At 46.7% G+C, this 23,513-nt stretch overlaps 1 protein-coding gene and 1 long non-coding RNA gene across 2 annotated transcripts; one reads left to right on the top strand and one right to left on the bottom strand.

Annotated features, from left to right (window-relative positions):
* Positions 1-11,221: 11,221 nt before the first annotated feature.
* Positions 11,222-13,305, bottom strand: LOC144132246 (uncharacterized). The gene is made up of 2 exons (XR_013314733.1): positions 11,511-13,305; positions 11,222-11,419 (listed from the first exon to the last, which is right to left on the bottom strand). It is a non-coding gene; the product is annotated as an uncharacterized LOC144132246 (long non-coding RNA).
* Positions 13,306-19,211: 5,906 nt separating this feature from the next.
* Positions 19,212-20,558, top strand: LOC144134561 (uncharacterized). The gene is made up of 2 exons (XM_077667461.1): positions 19,212-19,798; positions 19,882-20,558. Exons 1-2 carry the CDS (start codon positions 19,610-19,612, stop codon positions 20,137-20,139), a joined length of 447 nt encoding a protein of 148 aa, XP_077523587.1. The 5' UTR covers positions 19,212-19,609; the 3' UTR covers positions 20,140-20,558.
* The last annotated feature ends 2,955 nt before the right edge of the window (positions 20,559-23,513 follow it).

The raw sequence follows: 23,513 nt of genomic DNA, 5'->3' as shown, positions 1-23,513 counted from the left end.
TAAAAAGAACAGTTTGCAGAGTTTAAATGGTTCAAGTATGAAGCTATGCAATGAAGCCAATTACAGACTTCTATACAACAGCTAGAGGAATTTCAAGAGCATGCTGTGTGATGGTATTCAAAACTAATGCAGTCAACTATTATTTCGTATTTTTTTGACCAAACAGACATGAAATGTCTGAAGATGAATGTGTACCAAACACATCGGTGCATCAGTTAATTGTGATGCGTGAAAAAAATTGTACTAACATATAAATGCCCATATGTCGTCATAATCAGGAATACTGAAGAATTAAGGAAAATAAAAGGTTTTTTTTGTTCAGGCTCACACACCTGCTACAAACATCTATACGCGTACGTAACAATTTATGACTCTGTAAGAAGCATTTTGGGTAAAAAGTACAGTATGTCAGAAAGGAGTCTTTAGGAAATGCACTGTGTAGAAATAGCCATACCAATTTCATGTGATCGTTCGATAAATGTAACAAAGACCGTGCAAACAAGCTCGCTGCATAGTATAGTTTTTTTTGCAAGTTACTGGTTGCAGACCACTCTGCAGTCACTGGACTGTGATTGTGTAAGTACTGCATGACAGTGCATGGATTGCACAGCAGTTGCTTGTTCATTTCGTTTACCACCATCATTTGTAAGAAGGGGCCATTTCTCATATACACGTGTTTCTCTGCGAGTGTCGTTCTGCGCAGCGAGCGTTCTTTTGTGCCCGCATGTGTGCTTTCGGTGCGGGAGTGCGTCCTTGGCGGCACCCTCCGTTCTGCGAACGGACCGATGGGCGCCCGCTTCGTTAGCTTATTGGTGTGGTCGTTAGGGCCGCGGGAAATGCCGCCGCTGCCAGAAGTACAACCGGAGAGCCGTGCGGCGTCTCCTTTCAAGTGGACCCATGCACGTGTGCGCGTGAGAGTGTGTGTGTTTGTGTGTGTGTGCGCTTCCGGTGCACTGCAGGTGCGCGGTAGCCTGCAGCGCTTGGAGGCGACTCAGTCAAGTGACAGACGACAAGGAACCCGTGAGAGTGTGTGTGCGATGCTATTTTAGCTTGTAAATAAGTTTTCGTAAATATACCCTTTTGTATTTCCTTCACATGAGAGTTTAATCGTTTCATTTCTTCAGCGCGTATTTGTAACATTAATTTAATCTTAAGCCTCATTCCAAACACAATGAAACAGGACGTGTAACTTTTTGACATGTTCCTTTTTGGCAGCCTCTAAAAATATTTCCGCATGAATGGGCTAGCTTAATTGTTTTGCAGCAATATAACCACGAGACTGCTGTAACTTGCAACATTTTCAAATTGTGTGAGTATCACAGCATGTGAGGGGTCACAACCATATCCTAGCTGTTTCTTGAAGGTCCCGTTGCTTTGATGGCAATGCTTGGACAACCATGACCATCTTCCGCATTCATGCGTACAGGGTATGCCCATTACGTGCATGCCTTTCTACCTATTAATGCCTTACAATGCAAACAGACAACAAATAAAAGGAAGAGCACAAGTACAGACAGTGTTCGTAGCCCACACTCTTCTTCTTCACGTCAGTAAATATATATGGCACATACCCACGCGGGGGGATTTGCCAAGGTACAGTGGAGATTGCCAATGAAATATTTGCACGGGGGAAAAAAAAGACGTGAGGCGGCGGCGTAGAAGACTGAATCATAATAAAAATTGGAAAATTCAATAAAATTTAAGAAATATGAATTACCGAGAATAGAATCAAGCATTTTAGACATGCAACAGAATTTTGTATGCAGCTAACAAGGTGACCGATCAGTCGCACTTATGCGATCATGAAGGTAGCCACAAACACTGCTTAACGGGAATTCCTTGGCGCTCGCACCGAACGAGAGAAGAACTGGAAGAGATAGAGGGAGGCCTAACCTCGAAAGAGGGACCTCCAAATACTGCTTTCCTTGAACTGCGAATCGCCGGCAAGAGACGAGAAAATGACCTATTGTTTCAACTTGCCCACATGAGACACAAAGGTTTGTCGCAGCGAACCCGCATCGGCGCAAGTATAAATTTAAGTGAGGGATTTTGCATCGCAGAAGCGTCACTGACACCTCGCAACGCCTTGATTTACACCACTGGACATTCCATGGGTAATTTAAGTGGTGAAAATCCACGGTATTGAGCAACGGATCACTCAAGCTGGCTGAAATATGTTGGAACCGCTGGAAACGTGAAGTTTCCAACATAATGAGGTGAAGGACAGGAAAGATTACAGGAGCGCTGAGAGCTGACCTTGCCAATAAATCAGCCACCTCGTTAAAATAAACACCCGAATAAGCAGGTACTCAGACCAAGTGGATCTCACGCACTGTGCACGGAACATAAAACCTAAGCGACCAATTCAATAACGATTTTCCGGAATTTTGGAGACTAGAACTGAAAGGCAGTCTGCAAGAATGAGAACTCAAGCTACATGCCTGGGAATTAAGAGAAGAGCCAAAATAACCAAAAAATCTACGAAGAATATAGGAGTATAATCAGGGATACAAACAGAATAGCTCCAAGCCAGATCCTGCGAATATATCCCAATTGTAATGTTTAGTAGCTTCTTCTGAATTTAAAAGTAATGCTACTACTTTGAACTTTAAACTTTGGGGGTTCGAATAATAGCTGATAAATCACAAGGGGACAAAAACTGAATAACGGTAACAGAAACTTTGGCTATATTCAAGAAACATTACAAATGTCTTCCTTCGACGACTCTTCTTCCCGCACTGCCCCGTCCACCCGTTTTCTTCAGCAACTCGTTGCAAGGAGATCAGATCAACTTGAAGCGGAGCTAACAAATTCTGCGTGAACCTAACTTGCGGAAGCTGATAGCGTGGCCAATGCCTCCCATGCCTACTACGGATGGAATCAATACAAAGTCGAAGAAAAAGTATACCGCAGCACACATGATTGGAAGTGAAAGACGAATTTTGTTGATGTTGTTAGCCTATCAAAAGATGGCACATACCTACACTGGGCGATCAGCCAAGAATCCGGTGGCTATTCACCTGTACTCAGTTAAAAAAAAGAAAGCCGCGCGGGAACGCAATACTGGTGGATGTGCTGAATTTCAGGAACAAACGTATCGTGCAACAAGTAACAAAAATATTCATGAATCAGATTTTACATTGCATAATGAACCATGACTGCACCAAAGCAATGAGATATAAGTGAAGCATTTCGTTGCTTTCGTGACAGAAATGAGTTATGAGGTTTGTTGAATAAAAAAAAGTGATTTTTGATGGCAGCCAGCATGAGCCATTTAAAGTTATAGCTCAACATTAGTCACATCTGATATAGATGACACGCATGCTTTGAAAACAAGATAATGTTTTTCTTTTTTTTTTATGAGAAATGCACAGGCAGTTTCAAGGCTTGCTTCACAATTTCATTTCTGGCGTATACGCAAAGGCATGCCTATAAATTTTTCGTGTGTTACACCAGAACCAACACTACTTAAGTTGGTAAATCATGTTCATTACCTGGGTGTCATTAATAGCAAACATATACTAATGCTGCTAATCCTATAGAAGAACAAACAGCGGTTTTATGAAGACGTTAAATAATACGTGATACTGCATGTGTCCATCAGGCAATGAACTGTGCGGCAGTTTCAGTTTCTCTTCTCTTATTTTCAGTTTCGGTTGTCTTACTTTCAGTTTCGCTTCTTCAGAGTTTCAGTCACATGCATGTCTCTTGACACCACGTATACGTGACGCAAGAAAAGTAGAGGGGGGGGGGGGTTCGGCGGAAACTTGGCGTCATCATGACATCGCTCGCTCCGGTGTGTCGTTCGATCTTGCATCTACAATACAACAACGTGTCGACGAGGTAAACCTATGAGTTGCACGGGATCTTACGCCCCCTCGTACATTCCTAGAAACACCGGGCCAGTCACCAGTACCATGGAACCAGTGGAAGGCACTGTTTTCTACCTACTTTCAGGAGGCGTCTGGCCTGAGTTTGCTGCAACCCGGCGCAAAGCCATGCCTTTGCAGTCGCGCGGCGTCGAAGGTCAGCGTCGTTCCGCAATTAACGCCTCCTGCCACGAGCGCAAAATGAAGGAGCAGGGACCTAAATTAATGGCGATTTCCACTGGTCGTGCTGGAGCAGCTTTTCTTGCTCCGCGACGACGAATTCGAGTTCAACTGGTCGACCTGGACCGACCGCGCGAATTCCGCTGGTCGATTGGAGCAACTCCGTTCCAACGGAGCTCACAAGGTTGATACGCCGACCAGTGGCGGATCTACTCCGAGGCGGTTTGGGGCGCTCTTTTGCGATTCGAGTGCCTAACTTCAGATCCAGCAGTGGAATTCGCCATAAGTGAAGTTACGAAAGGCGAAGATACGTTTCAAACCGCGCTCAGCACTTGCAACCGTCTGTCCTCAGCCACGACGGAACGCTACCGCGGTTCAAGATATGTTTACAGAACCCTGGCGAGCCTGTCAGCTGCAGGTTTACATTGCTCAGTTACGCGAACCTGCGTAGAACTGCGACTTCGACAATTCCGTGAACACTGTTGTTCGTGATCAGCTCGTTTCTGGCGTTGCGTCGGACAACTTCATAGGATGGAATTGTTGCTCGAAGGTGCAGGGCGAACCGGGAAAAGGCGATTAATCGCTTGTACGAAGAGGCACTTTTTTTTAAAATTCAGTGGTCACTTTGGCGATGTAAAGTGCGCGAGGCGAAAGCCTTTCTGCGCCCACTGTGGCTGCTTCTTTTAATTTTTATTTAATTATTTTTAATTTTTCGCTTCTGAAACTGCATTGTCACATAAGTTAATTTTTCCTTTTTATTTTTGTTTCTTTAAAATTGTTATTTATTTTTATTTTTAACGTTTCGTTTTGAGCTATTAATTTACTTCACAAATTAATGTGTAATTACAAACTAATGCGCAATTTCTAATCACCAATTACTTCTTAATTGCTAAGACTATATGGGTTATATCAATTATTATACCATTGATGACGTCATAGTGTGACAGATTTCGCGGACGGATGGATAACGAGAGCCATTAAAGGCTTTCGCTTTAAATGTTTGCATGAAGTCGCCTATAGGCAGCTATTGGCTCTACATTGCAGTTATTCGTTTCGGGCCCCTGATTATACACCTATATTCGCTGTTCATTTTCTAGGGGTTCAGTTGGCCCTATAGATAAGGTCTCTTGCATCGTTACTGATGTCATTATACTTGCTGACAGCCTTTCTGTCCTGATTCACTCGAAGGCTCGAAGGACGCTCTTCTGGGCCATTCTCTAAGATTTTTCATTCCACTACATGTTAAAGAAATGCGCTTTCACTGGATACCTGGACACTGCGGCATTGATGCTAACAAGACGGCCGATTTTTTAAACAAAATCTGCGCTTTGTGGGCCTGTGGTACCATTTACTCTAAACACTGTGCATTGACAACAGCTTGCTTCCAATGGTTCCTGCATCTGCATTTTTTCAGTCATGAGCCTCTTCGTGCTGCAGCGGATTTTCAACATTCCCTTGGAGTGTGCGCTTAAGTAGTTCATGGCAATTCGAGGTGTCTATGAAGTGGGATTCCAAATGTCCCCACTTTATAGACAATGATTCCAAATATGAAGTGGGATTCCAAACGGTCCCACTTGTTTTCAAGTGGTGCCACCTCAAAACAAGTGGTTTTAACAAGTGGTCCCAATTGTGGTCTCACTATGCAGGTGTTGTTGAGCCTCTGCGCAGGCTCTTGTGACACTACGTTGCTTTCGCTTGGGACTCTGAGGCAGTTCAAAGCTTTCATGAAGTGAAGCAACTACTTTCAACTTGTGACGTACTGCACTTGTTTGATCCGGCTCTACCAGTGGTCGTGATCACAGATGCTTAATTCAGAGCATGTACTTTCTTTTAACTTCAGATACTACAAAACGTTTGCAAAAACTGCTGGGTCAATAGCCGAAGCTAGTATAGGCCCAATGCACACATTTGTTATTACAGCAACAGAAGATGCCAACATGAAACTTGGTTATAAATGATCAGTGAACAAAGTATTAGCAAGCAACACTCAACAGCACAGGGCCTAAGACTGACCCCTGGAGGCACTCCAGCACACACAGGCTGTCGAGATGATTTTAAGTGTTTTATGTGGAAAAATTGTTTTCTGTTAGTAATGTAGCTTGTAAAGAAATCAAGAGTGGAATCCCTAAAACCATAGTGCTCTAGCTTGTGAATTAAAATGTTATGATTAACAGTATCAAATGCTTTCTTTAAGTCTAGGAACAAGGCTGCAGATATTTCATTAGCTTGTGAATTAAAATGTTATGATTAACAGTATCAAATGCTTTCTTTAAGTCTAGGAACAAGGCTGCAGACATTTCATAATTATGCAAAGATGAACATAACTCTTGAGACAATGCCATTACTGCTGTAGATGTAGACCTGTTATTTCTGAAGCCTTGTTGACAGTGAGATATGATTCTAGTTCTCTCCAAGTAGTCATTTAGTTGCTTTCCGACAAGTTTTTCGAACACAGTGTTAATGATACTCAAAACCGATATTGGACGGTAACTGCCTGAATCATTACTATCCTTGTTTGTGAACTGGTATAGCTGCAGCGATCCTCAAAATATTTGCATAAATACCTTCGTAAACTGCATGATCCATTATTATTGATAGGAGTGGAGCAAGTTGGTGGATGTTCTCTTTAATGCTCTCAAAGTAATCCCGTCATGTCTGGTTGCCTTGTTTGCAACGAGTTTTCTTGATTGCTGTGATGTCACAATCGGCAACAGCTTGCGGTAAGAAGGTGTCATGAACACAAGGGTCATTAACAGAGCATAGTAGATTAGGGATATGAGCTACAAACTCAGGGCCAATGTTTGTGAAGGAATTATCAAACCTATCAACTGTGTTTTCATCAATGTGTTCAGGAACTACGCGCTGTTTTAACTGTCTACCGATTACGCTATTTCCCACATCCCACATTTTTCAGGAGTTTCCTTCTGCTTTCTGTATTAGCATACAGTTGTATTCTTTCTTTCTCATCTGTATTAATGCCACTCCATAGTTTCTGGAGGATCTGAACTTGTTTGAATAACAAATGTTTTCTTTTTGACGTTTCCACTTACGATACCATTGATCCTTCTCTTGTATAGCCTCAAGTATGTTCTGATTCATCCACAGCCACAAAGAATTGTTCGTACCTACGGGTAGTGCATAATGTGCATTTCGATATGGCAGACTCAAGAGCCTCAGCAAAATTTTCGAATTCAGTGTGAGCATATGTATGATATATGTTGTTGAAATCTAAATTGTATATTTTCTCCTGCAAGAGTTGATAATTAATTCACGCAATTGGTGCAGAACTCATTCGAGCTGTTTTGTAGCAGAAATGTAATGGAGGCCTGCATACTGCTGCATATTTTGTGGGGTTGACATGGGGAGATAAGTACTTTCTCCCCACTCAATCGCGGCTGACAGGGTTCAAAGCCGCCCGGACCCCACCCCGTGATCGCGTACGCTACCGAGCGCTCGCCGACCACGGCGGGCCTTGCTCTGGGGGAACAAAGGAACGACACATTGGCTGACACAAACAGGCATTTATTGCTACAGAAACAATAACGCCAGCTAGCAACAAGGTACGCTAATGAATCAAGGACGTCCGACTCACCAGCAAGGTTCCGAGCGAATGTTCGCCCGCGCTAGGGCAAGGGATATAAACTCCGCAGGCCGGACGGGACGAGTACGGGAGCCTGTCTCCCCGTCGCTTCTTCGCCCCGTCGGCGAAGAGCGGAGACCCGAGCGACGCGTCCGCTTAGGGTCATTATCCCGGCCGAAGAGAGCCCATCTCCCGCGGGCAGGCTTCAGCAGTCTCCCCCGCAGCGACGCTGGCGCCCTCTCTTGCCAGTTAATGTAACTGGCAAGGGAACGCGCTCATCCTCGGGGTACGACTGCTGCTGCACGGTGCCTCGCGGGAAAGCAAACTCAGGGGGCTGCAGGGCAGGTCCCCACATCCCCCCAACCTTAAATAGACCCACGCGCCTGAAAGTACATGCTATGGAGGAGTCTCCTGGTCTTCATGTCTTTGAGGCACGTCTTGCAGCGGAGGTCACGCCGACAGCGTCCACGCAGACTTCCGCGGTATTCCGAAGGCGGCGTGACGGTCTCCGCTGGGATGACTCGTATGGCCCGCGGACTACCGTGTCCGCAGGCCCGCGAATCGAAGGCCGGTGGGAAAACTGCAGGCCAGGATCCTGCAGTAGTCGCCAGGGCAGCAGCAGCCGGAGGTGACTGCTGACTGGTCTCGCCACAGCTGCCCCGGATGGATGCGGCGAACAGGATACAGGCCGCTCCGTCGCAGCAGGTGGCAGCGAGACGATGTGCACCGGTCAGCAAGCCTGGGTGGCTCCACCGGATCTGCAAAATTGTCGAAACGCTCTCGGCGTGCCTTTAACGTAGGTCACGGGAGGGGAAACGGCATCCGCAAGGGCCTCGTGGCACAATGCCTAACTTGCTAGCAAAACGTGTCGGCGGCTGTGCAAACGCAAAGTTCGAGTGAACAAAGCCCTTTCTTGAGTTGAACGAGACTGCTCAGTTCGTGCGAGGTTACAAAAAAAACGGACGGGCAGCAAAGTGCGCCCCCTCTCAACGTCACGGTCCGGTGGTCATGTCTCTTTTAATGTGGTGCAGGCAGCTCCGAAAAGCCTCAGGCCTAACGACCACTCCGACAACGACCGTGAGCACAACAAAGACCCGAAACGGGTTATGTGCGCGCAGCCGCGAGGAGACGTCAGCTTTGTGGGGTGGTCCTACCCCGCTCACTGCACAAAGCAGCTTCTGAGCGGTCGGCGCCCACCGTATCGGACGGTGTCGGAGCGCCCGGTGCCGAGCTGCAATACCAGCGAGCTCGTAGCGGCACCCGTGGCCCCAGGCCACCCGGCTCCCGGAGCCGCGACTCCCAGAGTCGAAAAAGAGATAGTAGAGAAAATATATACAGAAACTCGGACCACCCACGCGGCTTCCGTACTCACTCGCTTCGGGCTCGGCGACTCCGCGGGCGCTAGGCCTCGCGCTCCCTCGATGCGGACCAAGTGATTCTCGCGAAGAAACTCCAGGGAAAAAAAAATGTGCTGAGCATGTCGAAAAGTTCAAACATGCTGCAGCGCAATACACCTCGCACTCAAGAAAGCATGCCGCAGGTCCTAGCGATCAAAATTCACTCTAGGCCTAGCACTTGTCAAGTCCGGACAAAGAGCGTTCCTCGAACCGAACCGACAGTCGTCCAATGTTCCAAGAGCAGGCCCCACGTTGGGCTGCCAGATGTGGGGTTGACATGGGGAGATAAGTACTTTCTCCCCACTCAATCGCGGCTGACACGGTTCAAAGCCGCCCGGACCCCACCCCGTGATCGCGTACGCTACCGAGCGCTCGCCGACCACGGCGGGCCTTGCTCTGGGGGAACAAAGGAACGACACATTGGCTGACACAAACAGGCATTTATTGCTACAGAAACAATAACGCCAGCTAGCAACAAGGTACGCTAATGAATCAAGGACGTCCGACTCACCAGCAAGGTTCCGAGCGAATGTTCGCCCGCGCTAGGGCAAGGGATATAAACTCCGCAGGCCGGACGGGACGAGTACGGGAGCCTGTCTCCCCGTCGCTTCTTCGCCCCGTCGGCGAAGAGCGGAGACCCGAGCGACGCGTCCGCTTAGGGTCATTATCCCGGCCGAAGAGAGCCCATCTCCCGCGGGCAGGCTTCAGCAGTCTCCCCCGCAGCGACGCTGGCGCCCTCTCTTGCCAGTTAATGTAACTGGCAAGGGAACGCGCTCATCCTCGGGGTACGACTGCTGCTGCACGGTGCCTCGCGGGAAAGCAAACTCAGGGGGCTGCAGGGCAGGTCCCCACAATTTGCATCTCAACTCTCCCACGCTAAACACTCTGTGTATGGGCATATGAATATTGGCATGGGCGTGTGTATGGGCATATGAATATCAGCATTACTTTTTATGGGGGAGGAAGTTCGAATTGAAGCACGTCATCAAGCACAGTTTACCCTATACTCATCACATGGAACCAGTCGTTGATCGACACGTAATATAAGATTGTCTGCATGACTAGATTATTCACTGATGATGCTTTGATTTACCTCAGTGTGATTGCTCATATGGACTGCTAATATTAAAGGTCACATCTCGATGAAACAATTTCTTGCTCCTTAATGTCTCTAATGCTGAATTCATCATTCACAGAGTACCCGAATATCCTCCAGATAGTTTCCAGATAACAGCTATTAGCGTGCTTATCACAAGATATAAATATCTTGGTGTTCATCTTAAGTCATACCTGTCATGGAATCAAAAGAATAACTGTGTGTTCTGCTAACACCTTCCTGGGCTTTATTGAACATCTAGAATAAGCTCCTGTAAATGAAAAATGACTTGCATACATTACACTAATCCTAGCCCAAACCTAGAACATGCATCACACATTTTGTATCGTGAACAATGTAACCTAATTAGTGACATTGTTACAAATTATTTAGCGGCCGTAGGCAAATGTCAAGTGATGACCCGTCTATACTAATGTTTGATGCATCATTTCAAAGAAGATGTAAGCAAAAATTTTGTGTCTATACCACTTTAAGCTCAACTGTATACGCATATCAGGAGATGATAATCCAAGCTATTGTTACCAATGTAGTCTATTGTAATGTAAACAGTAAATATTTGTGCAGTGCTAATGCAATAATTATTTAATAAAAAAAGGCTCTGATGACTTGGATGCATTCTTAAAGAGTTTGCCATGCAGCTGTTCTAATGACTGTCACTATGAATGCAGGCTAATCTATCTTACTTATTAACTCAGTGAAATGCTGTGTGGCCCTTTCTGCAGATTCTACAGTACTGCAACAGTATAGCATTTTGAGCAGTGTTATGAACAGTGTTATTGTGGTCCCTTTGTCTATTTTGTGCACTCACTTAACCATATCTCAATTAACACATCTGTTTAGTTGTCACACCTCAGTTTATCTACTTTAATTTATGTGGGTGCTTAAGAAAATATGTAAACAATCTACAATGTATAGATTGTTTTTATTGGAAAAATAATTTACGATTGCTTGTGGTGACAATGCATCTTTAAAAAGTGTTGCAGCTTTGTTTATTTCTGCACTGCACGCCAGACAATGCTGGTAATGAATTCAAATCTCTGGATGCATGTACCTGCAAAGAGATTGGACGACAACGCAGTTGCAGGAACAAAATAAATATAGGTTTATTTCTGTGCTATGACAGGCAGATTGCAATATACTAGAATCTGAAGGAAAGGTAAGGCATAGTATAAGTTGCGATCTTCCAAGTATTTCAATAACTGATGCTAATGACATCTTCAGTACAATCATGAAAGGCCATCAATGTTGTCTTCACGTCTCTTTGGTTGTTTGTCACCTGAAAGACAATCACAACAGCGCAAATTAGAACAGTCGTCGCTTTTAGCTCTGCACACACTGAACTCTTATTTGACAGCGCATAATAGTACCATGTGCCACTTAGCAGAGTTGTTCAGAAAATGTCTGCATCAAGTTGCACCCTAACAGCAACTTTGTGAATTGCCAGCAATGTGTAGCCATGGACCTGAGGAAAAAGGAAGCATGTACAGGTGGGGAATGTGTCAAGGCAGTGAAACCCCTGTTGGTCCGCGGGTGCACGCACCACTCTTACCGAGCACTCTGTACTTATAAGACACACCATGCCAGAAGGTTCCCTCATTTAATCAAACTTATTGTGCCTTTTGCAAGCTGCACACTTCAGGTGCTTGGTAAGAGCCTCCCTATCCGCCACCTGGGAGACGCGCTCTCTAGCAGTCAGGTTCTGCCGAGAGAAAAAAATGGTCTGGCTAAGCCAGATGCAGAGAAACCATTGTGCTGTAGGTTTCGCTTCAGTTGTTTAAGTGTGCAACACACTGAGCTGAAAGGAAAATATACTTACCTGCAGCATATATGGCCAGTATGGAGGTGCCTCTCGCGCTCTAACGCACACACCATCCTACTGGTACCACAAAGCTGCTGCTGAAAGGAAAATATACTTACCTGCAGCATATATGGCCAGTATGGAGGTGCCTCTCGCGCTCTAACGCACACACCATCCATCTGGTTCGAGACAGCTGCACACCTCATAGGTGAGGTATATAAGTACACAGATGAACTTGTAGACGAGTTGTAAACCAGAAGAGAGTGCCATAGAGTCGATCTCATCTTTCATATGTAGTTGTGTCCTGGAGATGTTATTATAACAGTTGCCTCATCATTGCTGTTAAGGATTTGCTTTTTTATGTTCTCCTTCTGAAGCTCAGTTGGCTTTGAAAAACTTGTACCTGAGCTGGACAGCCTCTGCTTCTTAGTGGAATGAAACCTGACTTGGTGTTCGATTTTCTTGTTTGCACGCTCCCTTGATGTGTGGGGCATTTCTTGCTTCTTAGTGCCTTCATAAATCTTCAGTACAGGGTCCAAAAGCTTGCTGGCCTTGTTGTGCACTTCTTGAGGAATTTCTTGCTCTGCGACATACTCTTTGAGCAATTCCATCTTGGCCAAGACCAAGTCAGATTTTGTCATGCTTGTAGAGGCTTCTGCTGTTTGAACACTTTCCAAAATGTGGAAAGCCTCGCTTGCCTTTGAATTGGATGACACTGCTTCAGTAGCTTTCAGGATCTTCTGATCTCTTCCTTCAGGTGCGCCAGCGATGACCACACAGTGAATGTGTTTGCAGATCGTCAAGCTCATTCGGTGCTCCTCACAATCACATGAATAGCTATGCACACACACCATGCACTCGCTGCACTTCAGAGGGCAGCAGGCACTACCTTTCTCTTTTGAAATCCTGTATGTGAGGCCTCTTGTGGACTGGGATTGCACAGTCCATGTTCCATCTTCATTCCTCTTGGCAGGCGTAGTAATTGCCACAGCAGATCTGTGGTTCTTCTCGATCCGGCTCATCTTGCTCGTTCTCTTTGCTTTCACAATGTGTTGTACCCTCTTCATCAAAGACTCGTATGTCATGTCCATCAGTGCAGTGATGAGCCTGTCAACACGATGATTCTTCTTACCTTCCAGGAAACTATGCTTTAAAGTCCTGTGCATCCTTTCAAGATACATGTTTGTGTTGATGCCAAGTCCAGTTCGAAAACTGTAGGCCCACATCTCCAGGCGGTGAGCATAATTTCCTCTGAAGTACTGAATAAACTCCTGAAGCCTGGGATCTTTGTTGGCAAGAAATGACTCGAGAAGCTCAGCCACTTCGTCTTTTTTTGCGCACTCTAGCAGTGTATGAACAGCATGGTAAACATCTACTGCGAGTTCTTTTCCTTTTATCTTCTCAGAAATCCTTCGCTTCCAGTTTTTGTCCACATGCCATGTGCAGAGTAGTCGATGTTGAGGTGGGCCCATGACTGTTGACCAGGCCTTGAAGTATTCGGATGCATCATCTGTCATGAAAGTTCTAGCTGACAGGGCTCCTGTGGAGGACTTCAGGGATTCAAAAAATGCTGATAGGGTTTTCTCATTAATCGTGCTGTAGATGAAGTAAGCCATAGGCAATCCTGCTCCATATTCATCCAGCACCAGAACAGTCACCAGTTCAAATTGGTACCCCGTTGTTCCATGTGTGGAATCAACACAGACTGTTCCTGTACCTAGAACTTTCAGCAGCTCTTCCTGTGGCTCCGTCATTAAGGCAAGAGCAAAGTCTTTTGTACTAAAGGTATTCGTTGGGTCAACAACTGCCTGCTCTTTGTACAAGCGAACAACAGGTTGCCCCTTGTTCCTCATGCTTTGCACCCATATGCTTACACTCACAGCATCATTATCATGACATCTTTCAGGAACTGTGAGGTTATATTGCCGCTTGATGTTGTGCAAGTCCATGCGATTTGTCAAATGCAGAGGAGTTAGCTTGCTTGTCACCGATTCCCTTATTTTCTTCAATATTGTCCTCATGGGCACTCCTTTCGAAAGGTCATCCGCAATGCTTGCCCTTTCCTGGTCAGTCATACTCAGGTGTTCAACATCTGCATCATGCCCATAATGCGTCCTTTGGTACGGCACCTTGACAGTACCCTCGTCTCTAGTAACGATCAGAAAAGAAAGGCATGTCCTGCCGCTCCTGCAGCTTCCCTGACTTTTCATCGCACGAGTCTTGTTGCCTCGACCTGGTCGTGCCACTCCTGACCTGTTGCAAGCGTAGTAGGTCCTCGTACATCCGTTGGTGAGCCTTTTTTCACCTGTGGATATTACGAACTTGCACACCTGGCTCGCTTCCTCCTGTCCTTTCCAATCATGGAACTCTGTAAAATGCATAAAAAATACTTTAGAAAATATTGTGTAGAAAGGTGTTAAAACTGAAGGCACTGTCATTGTCAGTGACGAATGAACAATGCTTGAAAAATATTCGAAAACCATGGAGGATTATGTGCACCATAATTTCATGTATACACTGTACATACCAAAAAGCGGAACTTTGTACCTTGCAGAAAATACAGCATTCAAATGCCCAATTCAACAATATCACGAAGGTTTGCGATACTTGCGCTATATGCTTCTGTTGCCATCACCTGGCTCAATATCTGCACGCGTGTTTGCTATGTGGCCCTAGTTACTATCTCGTAATACCCACTTTAACGCTGAAGCATGCAATTGCGTGGTGGAATCCTGGAATGCGATCCCCTCGTGTTATCGTTATTGTCTTGTGGACGTGTGCGCCCGATGAATAAAGTAATATCAAAGGTATTGAAGCCAATGATATCAGTGCGTTTTTAAGGGAGTATGGTAGGGTAACCCTCCACCAAAAATCAAATTTGGAATTTTGGCACAGAAAAATCGACTAAGTAAAACACGTTGCGGGGCTAGTTGGTTATGCATATTCTTTCGTTAAAATTTAAGCAGCGCTAACTTTTAGGACGAATACACAGAAGACATGACAGGACGGGCGCTGTCATGTCTTCTGTGTATTCGTCCTAAAAGTTAGCGCTGCTTAAATTTTAACGAAAGAAAAATCGACTACACTATGCGGAACAGTCCTGCGGAAGCGCGGCCTCGAGCGCCCGCTCAAAGCGGTTTAAATGAAGGCTACAAGGGTAGACGTGCGGGCTAGTTGGTGCTGCATACTTGTTTTAAACAGCGCAAAAGACACGGACACAGGAGGGACACACAAGACACACACAGCGCGGTTCAGATGTCGCGCCGAAATGTGCCGCGCGCTCTGGCGTGTAAAAGTGGCAAGTAGAGTTCGGAGGCCGGTTTGTTTATCGTTGTTTTTCGCGGTTTTCTTCATTATGGCGTGTTTTTTTTTGCTTGTGTGTGTGTATGTATGGAAAGTAAACGGTGCATACTAAAAGATAATGTATTGTTGGAAATATTTACTTTTATAGCAGATATGCAGCTAGTGGTGCTCTTGTAGCGTGTTTCGTCTTTGTTATTGTTTGCATAGGTCGTGATCGCTTATGCACCTTTTTCGAACCTCAAACGTAGTACTTGCCCAGAAGATGGCACGATCAAAAATGGCAGATGGCAAATGGGGCAAAAAGAGAACATTAAAAAAATAATCGCTTCACTAGCAAGGACAGTGGTAAACCGGCACGATAAAGCGCAAGCTTCACGAAACCTGGTGAGAGGATCGGTGGTGATTCCTTCGATGTAGACGGCTCAAGTACAACTGGCTACGTCTCATCGACTTTTCTCTTCCCTGCAGCTTCATGCAAGATGTTGCTGTGAACAACATATCTAATACACGTGCAGCAGGGGATTCCTCCTTTCTGTTTTGTTCATACGCTTCGATCAGTGATTTGATGCTTCCCTGCTCCACGTGTTTTATAAATACTGTCGAAAATCGTACTCGAATATAACAACTTCGAATTCATCAATCAACACTTTTCACAAATTAACGGCACAGCCATGGGTACAAGGATGGCCCACACCTACGTCAACATCTTCATGCATAGTAATAAGTCTAAATTTTTGAAAGATTGTCCCATTAAGCCCACCCTATACAAACGCTACTTGGATGACATCTTTTTAATTTGGACTGACACACCTCGTCCACCCCAACATATCTTTCACTTACACGTGCGCCCACACCACAATTAACTTCCTAGATGTTGAGATTTTGGTAAACGAAAGCTCACTCACCACCAGTGTATATAGAAAACCGACGGACCATCAACAATACGTACACTTCCAAAGCTGCCATCCTCGTCACTCTAAAACAAGCATCCCATACTCTCAGGCACATCGATCTAAAGGAATATGTTCCCAAGATGAAGACTTCGTAAAAAATTCCAAACGCATGCAAGAAGTCCTCATTAAGCAGCGATACCCGTCGCCATTGCCGACGATGCCATTCAAAGGACATCTAAACCCAACCGAGAGCAAATACTGGAGTGACGTCGATACAGCGAGCAAACAGACCATCAGGCAAATCTCGTACTTCCCTTCACCAGTAACCCAGCCGCCTAACGTACGTAAACAAAATCTTCAAAAAAACATTTCAACATTCTCAAACAATGCGAGCTAGCGCCTCGCCAAAATTTTCACTGCTCTCCCTCATGCAGTCTACAGACGACCGAAAAACATTCGAAACATTCTAATACACTCAGTCACATAAAGAGCCGGTTTTGGGGTGTCGACCTTGTGGAAAAAGTAGATTCCAGGTCTGCAAACACATTACAAACATCAAGCTGTGAAATAAGCACAGCTTCAGGATTCAAATGGAAAATTAATGACAACTCTGATTGGGATTTCTGCAACGTAATATACCTCCTAGGATGCAGTGTGTGCAGTACGCAGTACATTGGGCAGGCCGTTAACTTTATACGAATTCGCTTTAATAACCACCGCGCGCATATTTTATCCCTACCTCCCCTTGTTAAAACACATATATTAATGAGAAAAACGACCCATTTGATGCAATTAAGTTAACAGTCCTACAGGGTGGGTTCCACAACAAAGAGATCTCGAGCAACGCGAGTCGTACTTTATTTACAAACTTAATAACAATTCCTCACGGCATTAATGAAAGTCCGGGTGTATTGACCTCCATCGCCCCTTGCAGAGCCAATGCTGACCTTAGGAATTCCGGCGCGAGAAACCTCGGTCGTTTGTCGCCAGCGGCATCTTTTTCAAACTTCGCTGCCCGCTTACACAAAGCTCTGAATTCATCCCCCACCCCTGTCTTGCCAGTTCGACGCACCACCTTGCCGAGCGGGGTGCAATTGAAGAACCAAGAACCCTTGATGGGCACAAAAGAAAAATACTAGAAAAAGGAGAAAGAAATAAAGAGAAAAAGAAAAACGCTTTGTCCCCTGCCGCCCAGCGAGCTTGCGCGGGAGGCCAGCCCGGGGGAAAAAAGGAATAACGAGGGGAGAGAGGGCATCCGGGCCCTCAAAGCAACAATGACAGACTTTGGCGGAGTCCCGGAGCAGATAAGAATCATAGATGCATGTACTGCCCGTGCCGCCGGCCAAAACGAGCAAACAAATAAAGAATAAATTCAGACAGGGCAGGAGACGTTCCAGGAGCGTACGAATAGTGAAGGCGGAATCAGCGGCGCAGTTAGCTTAACTACACACACGTGCACTGTGCATGAAACACACGCACAAAAAAAAAGAAAAAGGCGGCAAAACATACGAGTTCGCGAAAGTGTCCTGTGGGGGGGTAAAGGTGAATGGCAGGAGCATTTAATCAAGGGTTCTTGGTTCTTCAATTGCACCCCGCTCGACAAGGTGGTACGTCAAACTGGGAAGACAGGGGTGGGGGATGAATTATGAGCTTTGTGTAAGCGGACGGGCAGCGAAGCTTGAAAAAGATGCCGCTGGCGGCAAACGACCGAGGTTTGACGCGCCGGCACTCCTAAGGTCAGCACTGGCTCTGAAAGGGGCGATGGAGGTCAATAAACCCGGACTTTCATTAATGCCGTGAGCAATTGTTACAAATTTGTAAATAAAGTACGACTCCCGTTGCTCTCTTTGTTGTGGAACCCACCCTGTAGGACTGTGAACTTAATTGCATCAAATGGGTCGTTTTTCTCATTAATATATGTGTTCTGACAAAGGGATGATGGGTAGGAATAAGATATTTACTTATGCAAGAGTGACTAGCTATGCGCAAAAATTTCCGTGTTTCAATTTTCAAAACTGCGAACTTTGACCGCAGCGTCCCGGACAAATAATTCAAACTCCCGACCGCGTTTTTAAATTCATTCTAAACGGGGTACGTGTTTGCTGGTACCTGCAGTGGTCGGCTGCGCAACTATATATATAAGCTATCGCGTGCAGCTGTCATATTATAAAAGAAAATCCGCACAAAACAAAAATTACGCAGCAACGGGCTGTGGCGAATGATTGCGCGCAATATTTTTTCGCGGGTTAGTGAAACGAACAGTTTTGTTTTAAATCACGAGAGTTGTATCAAAAGCCTTTATATGTCGTCATTAATTACGATAGGTACGACGACACAGTGAATAGGAGTTTATATAGACTGTCGTCCTTCAAAGACCCAATGCTTTTCTCCTCCAAAACGTCGTGTAGAACAAAACCGGACCGCCAAATTTTGACACGGTTGTACGAAATTTCTGCACTAACGAAAGCTGAGTGTAGTCTCCTGCATGTAGAGAATGTAGAATACAAGGAAAAATTATAATATGTATGCTCTAGGTCAGGTTCATAGTCCTACAGCACTCGATTGTAAATGCAGGCACTCGACGGAGCGCTGATAGACGGGCGTGGTCACCTGTAGGCGCATTTGCGTGGCTTTGTATGGATAGTACGTGTTTAACCTCTCAGGTCTGCAAAAGCTGTATCGGGTCCGCCAGGCAGTGGCGATTATAATAAATGCACAACGAAGCGCGCCGTTCGAGCGCACTAAAATAATACATCAGCAGTTCAAGGATATCATATATAATAAATATATAGAAACGCGCATGCAGTGTGTGAAAGCGCGGCGCATCAGGTGCGCTTTTTGAACCCGCGCGCGCTGTCAAAAACGTGGGGAATTCCGAGAAAAACCTAGGGAAAATATGTCTCTTCCCAACCAAACACGACGTCATTAAAAGTCACGTGGCCATGACGTCACGTGACGTTTTAGGCGTGACGTGACATTTTGTTCGACCAATCAGCGTTTCCAGCCCACCTGCACCGAAACGCTTGTGCATCGAAACGCTGACAGAAGCGTTTCGGTGCAGGTGGGCTGGAAACGCTGATTGGTCGATGGGATGCGCTTCTCCGTGACGTTTTTCTGCTTCTCCCTCGTTCTCAACCGGACGTGGGTTCGCCGCGCCTCTCTCGGCCTGTCCCTAGAGTGCCTAGGGAATCGCTAGGGCCGGCTGGCCGGCCGCCGGGCGTGCGTGGTCTGCGGGCATTCTCTTCGTGAGCGTAGGCGGCGGCGCGCGCGTTTCGGAAGCTGTCCAGGTATGGCTTTTTTTTTTGCGTGGTGCGCTCGTCGGCGCAGCCAGCTGAAATTTCTGTACAGTTCTTGCTTCCACGACATTGCGACGACCCCCAAAAGGCGCTGACCCGCGAGAAATCGCCAGCGACATAAAGGTACGCATTTTATCTCAAATTTCGCTTCATGAAGTGCTGTACCGCTTACCTACATGCCTTGCGCATTCCAGGACCTCGTTTTCCTGCTGCAGGAGCACGTCGTGCTGGTGTTCAAAATTTTGCAACTCCATTACGACGACCCACATAAGGTGCGGTTTGAGGACCGCCGGCGTCGCCATCTGAACCGCCGTCTGACAGCCACGATGAAGCGCTTGTCGGGCGTGCACGTTCTCAATCACGAGGTAAGGGTTGAACAACGTTTTCGCAAGTTTTCTCGTGCAGAACTCGCCAAATTGCGGCGCTTGTAACGTAACTTTTTTTGCAGCATCGTTTCCTGGATGCTTCTGGCGAGCCGATGCTGTCCTTGTTTGCCGCAGACCGGGGCATCGACCAGATGTCAAAGATTATCGTCGCGGCCCTCGTCAAGATCTACGGACCAGGGATAGCGTCGGCTTCAAGGGCAAGACCAGGAGAGGTGTACGTCGTGCACCGGTGTCGTCGGTGCGGAGCCAAAGGGCACAAGACGGACCACTGCTGGGCCTACTGCTCACCGCGCCGCCACGCCGCTGCAGGTCGCGGTTGAAGTGCTCCTGCAAACGGCCCTTTTTAGGGCCACCGCATTGTTTCCTGGCAGATCGCGAGCGTCCCGTTTCGTGCCCGTATTCCCTCTCTGTCGAAATCGACGCCAGACATCAAAATCGCGCGGTGTGAGCTAGTAAATCGCTGATAGAGACAAAAACTCGTGCTTGTATACAGACTTACCCATCTCCAGTGCGCCTTTGTTTATTTCCGTAGGCACTACTCGCGCTTTGTAGAAATCGACGCCAGCCGCGAAATTTTACATGTTAGACCTCGCTACAGCATTAGCGCAGCGTGCCTTCGTCTCTTTACGTTCTAACTTTTATGCAGCGCACCTTTGTTTGCTCGTTACTTTTGTTCTTTTCAGTCGTTTCCTGAATCCGTCCAAAGAGCCGGGCTAAATGGATGATTATGGAACCACATGGCGATTGCACTGCATACAGCACGACTTTGGTCCCTGTGTTTTTAAATAAAAACATCAGATGTCGAAGGTCATGGTCGTGTCCGAGGATGGCTTCCACAGCTGGGGCCTAACCATAGGGACCGCACACGCTTTGTCGTCGTTGCCAAGTGGAGAGGCCCAAGATGGCTGGCATCCTTAATAAAGATCCCTTCTCGGGGCCGCTTTAGTGTTTCCTGGCAGATCACGCGCTTTCCACCCTGTGCACATGCTCTCATTTCCAATTAAAAAGGTCCTTTAATAACAAGATGTTGCATGGTACTTGAACAATAGCGGCTACAATGACAAAGGTGAAGAAGTGCTGGAGTTACACGGAAATAAAAAAGGTTGGGGGTGCCCACATAACAACCTGAAATGGTTTTGGACAGGACTCCTAGTTAATTGCATTTGGAAGAGAAAGACAAGGTTTAATTTTGCAGTGTAAGCTTGCTTCTCTAGAATGAACAGAGAACGTTGCCTCACACTGCTTGGGCCACCTTCCTTGACCCCATGAAAAAAAAAACAGGATGCCTCTGGGAAACTATTTGCGGAATCTCCGCGCCCCCCCCCCCCCCCCCCATTCAGGAGGGAAGGGTGGGTGGGGGGGGGTGACGGCCTCCTCTTTGTCGGGCTCGGCGCGACGCACGATGGACAAGACGGCGAAAGGAAGGGGGCTGTCAGTGACGCATGTTCCGCGCTCTTCGCTTAGCCAGCGTACAAGTCCCTTCGACAGCCTGAAATGCCTTCGGTGGGCATCGTCATGCACGTGCGACCGCCGATAACATTCCTTGCAAGCTTATTCATTGCCGTGAAAATCACGTCCTCCCCGTATCTCGCCCCAATTTTTTTGAGCCGGTGTGAAATTCAATGGATGTATGGAATGCCCACACCACTTGTCTACGTCCACCGTCCTCTTTTTTACTAGCATGGGCCTCCCTCCTTTGAACAGGATCCTTTCGGAGATCTGAGCCAACTCAGATCAGGATACCCGGCTTCTTTCAGCCTCTCTACCTGCCCCAGGAAGCTAGCCTCCGCTCTGTGTGTACAGGATTTCCCAAGAGCTCTTTTAAGCATGAAGTCGCTATACCCGCCTTGACGAATGTGGAATGCCCCTAACTGACGTTCAAGAGAGGTTTTTTTTGTCCTATGGTGATATTCGCAACAGACCCTGCTCTCTAGATAATGGATCCGGAGGTATAAAATTTTTTTTATGGCGCAAGGGCATCTATGGCCAAATACGCCTTGACACAAGGTATTTTCTTTTTCTCAAGGTGGGGTCAAAGACCCATTTCCCAAGCATTTCACCCTAAATAAGCCGAGCACCAGACCAGAGAAAAGCTTGTACCCATTGTATCCCCGGCACTGGGGATCGAACCCCGCACCTCCCGCATGCGAGGCGGATGCTCAACCACTTGGCCACCGCTGCGGTCGGTCTAAAAACTGTAGGGTAGCTGAGCTGGGTAGTTCGAAGGTGAATCGCAGGCCACTACCTGTATCTTTGAAGATTTTGACGACGTCCGGAACTGCCCTGGGAGAGTTCGACTTAAGAATGATTAAAAAATCATCGACGTAACGGAACACTTTTAGCGCGAGGTCAGCAAGATTTTGTGCCAGTTCTTGATCCATCCTGCTCAAGTAAATATCGCTCAAAACGGGTGCCACACGGGAGCCGATGCACACACCCGATTTTTGGACGTACACCTTTTCGCCCCGCCCAACAACGGTTGACTCTAGGTAAAATGATAGCAGCTCCAGAAAACTTTCTATGGAAACCCCCGCACCCCGCCACGAACACCAACTCGTCATTGTCTTTTACAATGCAGTCTTTCACTCTCTGCATGAGCTGAGCATGGGGTAGCGAATAAAATAAGTCCTCCACATCGATGCTGAAGGTAGAGTACTTTTTCTTATCCAGCCCAGACAGGTACTTAACCACACTTGCGGAATTGTTCACCAAGAAAGGATCCGAAAGCTTGAGTGAGCTCAAATGTCGCCGTAGAAATCCCGACACAACATGCTGCCAAGTGTTGCGCTCGGATATGATTGTCCTGAACGTTCAGGGAATGGAATTTCACACCGGCTCAAAAAAGTTGGGGCGAGATACGGGGCGGACGTGATTTTCATGGCAAAGAATAAGCTTTCAAGGACTTGTAGTGCTGTGCGAAAGAAGCTCGAGCCTGAGAGCAATCGTGCTGGAGCTGAGTGCTCGATAGCGCACAGACAGAAAATCAGGCTCACAGAGTGTAAGACTGGAGTCGTATACGAAGTCCCCCTCTCGTGTGGGAAGAAGTACATCGGCCAGACGGGTCGATGTATTAACGAGATGTTAGCAGAGCATCGCAGGTCGTTGAAGGGCGCACCTTCCTCTAATCTCGCCTTGCACTGCAAAGAGTGCAAAGATTGCTTCCCACGATTGAACATGACCAGCGTCTTGTTTAAACACAGGGATCAGGTTTGCAGGGAGTTGGTGGAAGCGTACCAGATCAAGAAGGAATCAGATGACTGTGTAGCATCACCATCTGTAGGCCTCATTGATGGGGCGATGCCTTTTTTGCGCAGTTTCTTTAGCGCAAGCAGGCGGTGTGGAGCGCTAGCTTGGCAGGAGTGTGCCTGTGAGTTCGCTGTTTGTTTTGTATCTTGTCTCTGACGATGCGGAGATTGCTTTTAGGTTGTGATCAGTGGCATCACGTTACATGTGCCAAGATGGTGTGTGATAGGGTTTGCGCTTTCGGGTTTTTTAGCATGTTTTTCGCGGGATGAAGATGCATATATAGGCCTTTTTTCCTTGAATAAAAAATCGGTTGATAGTCTGCGCTCGTGTCGTGCCTTCTTGTTCTCTGTCTTCGTTTCTTTGCGCAGTTAAACATGACACATACCCAGCTCCAGTGCGCCTTTGTTTATCTCTGGGATGCCTCTGGGAATCTTTTTGCGGAATTTCC

This window comes from Amblyomma americanum, chromosome 5 (assembly GCF_052857255.1).
Source record: "Amblyomma americanum isolate KBUSLIRL-KWMA chromosome 5, ASM5285725v1, whole genome shotgun sequence".
Classification (NCBI taxonomy): domain Eukaryota; kingdom Metazoa; phylum Arthropoda; class Arachnida; order Ixodida; family Ixodidae; genus Amblyomma; species Amblyomma americanum.
The sequence above is the reverse complement of the archived record's forward strand: the minus strand, read 5'-3'. Positions and strand labels throughout refer to the sequence as shown.

What these genes read in the sequence shown, in the direction of transcription:
- LOC144134561 (XM_077667461.1), top strand. Translation starts at nt 19,610, where the DNA reads ATGCCTTGCGCATTCCAGGACCTCGTTTTCCTGCTGCAGGAGCACGTC. An exon ending in TGCACGTTCTCAATCACGAG is followed by an intron (nt 19,799 to 19,881) that starts GTAAGGGTTGAA and finishes CTTTTTTTGCAG; the next exon opens with CATCGTTTCCTGGATGCTTC.